This window comes from Dendropsophus ebraccatus, chromosome 1 (assembly GCF_027789765.1).
Source record: "Dendropsophus ebraccatus isolate aDenEbr1 chromosome 1, aDenEbr1.pat, whole genome shotgun sequence".
Lineage (NCBI taxonomy): Eukaryota > Metazoa > Chordata > Amphibia > Anura > Hylidae > Dendropsophus > Dendropsophus ebraccatus.
Window position 1 is genome coordinate 20,892,761 of NC_091454.1, and position 7,500 is coordinate 20,900,260.

At 36.7% G+C, this 7,500-nt stretch overlaps 1 protein-coding gene across 8 annotated transcripts in view; it reads left to right on the forward strand.

Annotated features, from left to right (window-relative positions):
• Positions 1-7,500, forward strand: part of EBF1 (EBF transcription factor 1) — a 312,968-nt gene that overhangs the window by 6,493 nt on the left and 298,975 nt on the right. For all 8 annotated transcript variants that reach the window (XM_069953297.1, XM_069953328.1, XM_069953313.1 and 5 more), the window contains exon 4: positions 730-785. In XM_069953297.1, coding sequence (XP_069809398.1) covers positions 730-785 — 56 coding nt within the window. The remainder of the gene's footprint in view (positions 1-729; positions 786-7,500) is intronic.

Sequence of the window (7,500 nt, forward strand, 5' to 3'; positions counted from 1 at the left end):
ATCTATCTCCTATCTATCTATCTATCTCCTATCTATCTATCTATCTATCTATCTATCTATCTATCTATCTCCTATCTATCTATCTTCTATCTATCTCCTATCTATTATCTATCTATCTATCTATCTATCTATCTATCTATCTATCTATCTATCTATCTCCTATCTATCTATCTATCTCCTATCTATCTATCTATCTATCTATCTATCTATCTATCTCCTATCTATCTATCTTCTATCTATTGATAGAATGTTGATGATAGGAGTTGTAATTTTGCAACAGCTAGAGAGCCTTAGATTGGAGAATACTGATCTACTGTATATCTAACTGTCTATTAACTGTTCATCTGCCTTTTGTAATTATCTATCTATCTATCTATAATCTACCTATCTATCTATCTATCTATCTATCTTCTATCTATCTATCTATCTATCTATCTATCTATCTATCTATCTATCCATCTCCTATCTATCTATCTATCTATCTATCTATCTATCTTTCTATCTATCTATCTATCTATCTATCTATCTATCTATCTATCTATCTATCTATCTTCCTATCTATCTATCATCTATTATCTATCTATCTATCTATCTATCTATCTATCTATCTATCTATCTCCTATCTATCTATCTTCCTCCTCTCTCTCTCTCTCTCTCTCTCTCTCTCTCTCTCTATCAGTCTTTGAGACCCCCAGACTTACACTTCTCCCTCTCTCTCTTGTCCCCCAGGCATTAGAACAGAGCAGGACTTCTATGTGCGGTTAATAGACTCCATGACCAAGCAGGTAAGTGTCCCAGCTACAGATATCACTATATTACTGGTAATAACTATGTCAGGGGGTCTGGAGATTTCCTGCCTAAAATAGGTGAAAGTAAATGATCATGTGACCTAAAAAAAAAAAGCTTTGCTAAGCTGAGAAGGGCTTGGACAATGGAGCTGTGTGCTGAGTGTAATGTGGAGCTTGGGAAGTGGTGGGTTGTGTTTGTTTCTGTAATGTGGCTCAGTGAGTAAGGGGTCAGGCTGGCTGATGACAGATGGGAAGGTCAACAAAACAAGATCCTGCACACTGGAGCACAGGCTGACAGCCACTGCTGATGTGTATGGGCTGTCACTTCAAGTGGTTTTGGGGAGGAGGAGGAACAGGAACTACAATCCCCAGCATGTTCTACCTGCCTTGTTAACCCCTTCCTCACCAGTGGTTTAGACCATCATTATGCTTTGCAAGAATTATCCAACAAATAAATAGGAAATATATTGTATTATTATATCTTCAGTGCATTGCTATATATGAGTGTGTGTATTAGAGGTATGTATATGTATACTTACACTGTATGTGAGTCTCCATGTGTCTGTATTAGGGGCATATATATATATATATATATATATATATACTTACACTGTATGTGAGTCTCCATGTGTCTGTATTAGGGGTCTGTATATGTATACTTACACTGTATGCAAGTCTCCATGTGTCCCTTTACTAGTGTGTATTATGTGTTTTGGTGTGTTGTTACTGATGTCATAGGAAGTTTGTGTATATTTGTCTGTGTTATGTATTTGGATGGGTTGTTATTGATGTGAGAGAAGGTTTGTATATATGTCTTTATTATGTGTTTTTGAGTATGTTTGTTCATGGATGTCAGAGTAGCATGTATATATGTATGAGTTTTTATGTATGTTGATATATATATATATATATATATATATATATATATATATATATATATCTTTATATTTGTTAAAATGTACTGTGTTTGTATACAGTGTGTGTGTGTGTGTGTGTATATATATATGGATGTTTAGGTATGTTTCTGTATTGAGTCTTCTGTTTGCTCTCTTCTGCTTTCGCATGACATGTATATGATTTATGTATCTATATTTTTTTCTGTAAATCCTTATGATGTGTATATACATGCTTTTATGTGTATATATGAATAACTGTGTGTCTGTTTCTACGGTGTGTCTTTTGTATATTTTGTGTGTGTGCCTTTGTATGTGTACACTGTATGTATTAGTGTGTGTGTGTATGTGTATACTGTATGTATCAGTGTGTGTGGATGTGTATACTGTATGTGTATATTGTATGTATCAATGTGTGTATACTGTAAATGTATATTGTATGTATCAGTGTGTGTGGATGTGATACTGTATGTTTATACTGTATGTATCAATGGGTGTGGATGTGTATACTGTATGTATCAGTGGGTGTGCGGATGTGTATACTGTGTGTATCAGTGAGTGTGGATGTGTATACTGTATGTATCAGTGGGTGTGGATGTGTATACTGTATGTATCAGTGGGTGTGCGGATGTGTATACTGTGTGTATCAGTGAGTGTGGATGTGTATACTGTATATATCAGTGAGTGTGGATGTGTATACTGTATATACAGTATCAGTGTGTGTGTGGATGTGTATACTGTATGTATCAGTGTGTATGGAGGGTATTGGTCAGATCTGGTGTGTCGCTGTTATCCAGTCACAGTATGGTGGTATTGGTCAGGTCTGGTTTAGTGGTGTTATCCAGTCACAGCATAGCAGCATTGGTCTGGTCTGGTATAGTGGTGTTATCCAGTCACAGTATGGCGGTATTGGTCAGGTCTGGTTTAGTGGTGTTATCCAGTCACAGTATGGCAGTATTGGTCAGGTCTGGTTTAGTGGTGTTATCCAGTCACAGTATGGCGGTATTGGTCAGGTCTGGTTTAGTGGTGTTATCCAGTCACAGCATAGCAGCATTGGTCTGGTCTGGTATGGCAGTGTTAAATTGGTGAATGTGACGCCTGGAGCTATTACCTACCTATCTACCAATCCTGTGGTGAGAATTCCCTCAGACAATATGCAGACGGCTCTAATTATTGATTCAGTCAGTGTGGAAATTTGTTTATGTTTTAAGCAGTTAAAAAACGTGATTCAGATAATGTTTCTACATGACCAAATGGCTGAAACCACACTTCCCCACTCTCCCCAAGATGAGGCGTCATCAGGTTGTACGCCTAGGGCGGCAGCAGCTGTTAATACGGCTCTGTATGTATCAGTGTGTGTGTATACTGTATACTGTATGTATCAGTGTGTGTGTATACTGTATACTGTATGTATCAGCGTGTGTGGATGTGTATAATGTATGTATGTGTGTCTGGATGTGTTTGTGCATACTGTATGTATGAGTGTGTGTGTATATTGTATACTGTATGTATCAGTGTGTGTGTATACTGCATGTATCAGCGTGTGTGGATGTGTATGTGTATACTGTATGTATCAGTGTGTGTGGATGTGTATAATGTATGCATGTGTGTGTATGTGTATACTGTATGTATAAGTGTGTGTATACTGTATGTATCAGTGTGTGTATACTGTATGTATGAGTGTGTACGTATATGTGTATACTGTATGTATTAGTGTCTATGTGTATAATGTATGTATCAGCGTGTGGATGTGTATACTGTATATATCAGTGTGTGTGTATGTGTATACTGTATGTATGAGTGTGTGTGGATGTGTATCTGTATACGGTATGTATGAGTGTGTGTGGATGTGTATACGGTTTGTATGAGTGTGTGTGGATGTGTATACTGTATGTATCAGTGTGTGTGGATGTGTATACCGTTTGTATGAGTGTGTGTGGATGTGTATACTGTATGTATCAGTGTGTGTGGATGTATATGTGTATACTGTATGTATCAGTGTGTGTGTATACTGTATGTATCAGTGTGTGTGGATGTATATGTGTATACTGTATGTATCAGTGTGTGTGTATACTGTATGTATCAGTATGTGTGTATACTGTATGTATCAGTGTGTGTGTATACTGTATGTATCAGTGTGTGTGTATACTGTATGTATCAGTGTGTGTGGATGTATATGTGTATACTGTATGTATCAGTGTGTGTGTATACTGTATGTATCAGTGTGTGTGTATACTGTATGTATCAGTGTGTGTGGATGTATATGTGTATACTGTATATATGAGTGTGTGTGGATGTGGATGTGTATCTGTATACGGTATGTATGAGTGTGTGTGGATGTGTATCTGTATACGGTATGTATCAGTGTGTGTGGATGTGTATACTGTATGTATCAGTGTGTGTGGATGTATATGTGTATACTGTATGTATGAGTGTGTGTGGATGTGGATGTGTATCTGTATACGGTATGTATCAGTGTGTGTGGATGTGTATCTGTATACGGTATGTATCAGTGTGTGTGGATGTGGATGTGTATCTGTATACGGTATGTATCAGTGTGTGTGGATGTATATGTGTATACTGTATGTATGAGTGTGTGTGGATGTGGATGTGTATCTGTATACGGTATGTATGAGTGTGTGTGGATGTGTATCTGTATACGGTATGTATCAGTTTGTGTGAATGTGTATCTGTATACGGTATGTATGAGTGTGTGTGGATGTGTTTTGGGAGATTGTCAGAAAACACACCAGTCTCATTGTAACCTCCTTCCTTCCTGGCAGTGTTATGCAGTTCATATATTATTTTTGGACCTTTTTGCAGACACTCCAGGCATTTCCTTTTAAAAAAAAAAAAAATCTTCTTGTACTATCACATACATGTTTTTATCCGGTTATCAGACACTTTCATTGCCGCAATCCCACCTTGTTTCATCCCAGCCATATAATGTCATTTCTATACATCATCTTAAAGCTGCAGGACCCCAATTATAGCTGCATGTGGTAGATTATATGTCGTCCTAAGACAGTTGCTAAGTTTATGATGTTCTATCTATCTATCTAACTATCTTTGTTCTATCTATCTATCTATCTATCTATCTATCTATCTATCTATCTATCTATCTATCTATCTCCTATCTATCTATGTATCTAACTATCTATCTCCTATCTATCTATCTATCTATCTATCTCCTATCTATCTCCTATCTATCTATCTATCTATCTATCTATCTATCTATCTATTATCTATCTATCTATCTATCTCCTATCTATCTATCTATTATCTATCTATCTATCTATCTATCTATCTATCTATCTATCTATCTATCTCCTATCTATCTATCTATCTATCTATCTATCTCCTATCTCCTATCTATCTATCTATCTATCTATCTATCTCCTATCTCCTATCTATCTATCTATCTATCTATCTATCTATCTATCTATCTATCTATCTCCTATCTATCTATCTATCTATCTATCTATCTATCTATCTATCTCCTATCTATCTATCTATCTATCTATCTATCTATCTATCTCCTATCTATCTATCTATCTATCTATCACTACTATACTAGTATAAACACTCAGTAATTTATAAATAGTGACTAGTAGGTTCAGTCGGTTTCCCCGCTCCCCAGTGGAGCAGACGCTGTTTTGTGTTGGCCTTTTTCTGAAATTAGTGCCTCACAGACTTGACAGATGTGACTAGAGCAGAATCCTGTGAAAAGCTGAGGCCTCTGATGCATTTTACATGAACTGGTAACCTGGAAAGTTAACCAAGGTCAGCTGCTAACACAGTATAGCACTCAGACAGAAAGATGGAAGGATAGATAGGAGATAGATAGATAGATAGATAGATAGATAGATAGATAGGAGATAGATAGATAGATAGATAGATAGGAGATAGATAGATAGATAGATAGATAGATAGGAGATAGATAGATAGGAGATAGATAGATAGATAGATAGATAGATAGATAGATAGATAGATAGATAATAGATAGGAGATAGATAGATAGATGATAGATAATAGATAGATAGATAGATAGGAGATAGAAGATAGATAGATAGGAGATAGATAGATAGATAGATAGGAGATAGATAGATAGATAGATAGATAGATAGATAGATAGATAGATAGGAGATAGATAGATAGATAGATAGGAGATAGATAGATAGATAGATAGATAGGAGATAGATAGATAGATAGATAGGAGATAGATAGATAGATAGATAGATAATAGATAGGTATATAGGAGATAGATAGATAGATAGATAGATAGGAGATAGAATAGATAGATAGATAGGAGATAGATAGATAATAGATAGATAGATAGATAGATAGATAGATAGATAGGAGATAGAATAGATAGATAGATAGATAGATAGATAGGATATAGATGATAGATAGATAGATAGATCGTTAGATAGATAGGAGATAGAATAGATAGATAGATAGATAGATAGGAGATAGATAGATAGATAGATAGATAGAAGATAGATAGGAGATAGAATAGATAGGAGATAGATAGATAGATAGATAGGAGATAGATAGATAGATAGATAGATAGGAGATAGATAGATAGATAGATAGATAGATAGATAGGAGATAGAATAGAATACAGATCTACCCAGGGTATGTCCCCATCCTCATCTCCTTATTATGATATGCCATTGACTTCTATATCCCCATCCCTCAGATCCATCTCCCACTTACTTTGGCAATGCTATTGTGTATTTGATCCTGCCAATATGATTTCTTTTAACAAATTAAAAAGATAAACAGATAAATAGATCTAAACAGCCATGTGGCTAAACTTTCCAGTCGCTGAGTACGTCACTAGTGACTTTTCTCCATAATTCCTAGTTGCCTTATATTGTGTAAACCTAACAAATAGGGGATCTGTCATCAAAATAGGACCTTTTGTTTAAATAAAGTTTTTATATTAATCATATTTAAGAATTTGGGATTTTTTTCCCCCTATTTTTTTCCCCAATTTTCTATATTGCTTTCTAATTATAAAATAATCATTGAATCTTGTAGTTTTTATTTTCACCCCTTTGTCTAAAACTAAGCTGCGACTTCCCTTCTGTCTGTAATGATAGGGAGGAGGCTGCTGGAAAGTGATCTGTGCAGTATTAGGCTACGTTCACACAATGTACATTTTCGTAAAACCACGGCCTTTGTACAACGGCCATGATTTATACAAAAATATATGTGCCTTTACTGCCTATGGAATCCAGGCCGGAGCATATACGCATAGTATACACTCCCGCCGGGATCCCTAGCAGCGCCGCAAACAATTGGCAGTTTTCTGCGGCCGCTATTCATTGACTAGCGGCTGCAGAAAACCTGTCAGTGCACACTATAGAGCGAGCGGCTCCGGCCGCTCGCTCCATAGTGAGCTGTGGGGAGTTCTGATGCAGACGCACACGGGTGCGCCCACATCAGAACTCTGCAGCTGCAAAGATCATCCGGACGGTACTGCAGTACTGGCCAGTATAATCTTTTCAGAGACCGGCCATTCCATGACCCAGACGGGTCACGGAACGGCCGGTCTCTTACGTTGTGTGAACATGGCCTTATAGCGAAAGAGGATACAAGTACATAAAGACAATAGATAAAGCTTGCAGCTTAGCCTTCCCCCTCTATTATATGATCTATGGAAAGGCCGCACACCCAGACATCTTTCTCATTCATGTTAATGGGACAGCTACTGTCCATTATTGCTTATGTCCATTGGGCTTGCGGTAAAGCATATCTCTAAATGGTGTTAAAAACAACACCAGGCAAGATGGCTGCATGAATAAATAGAT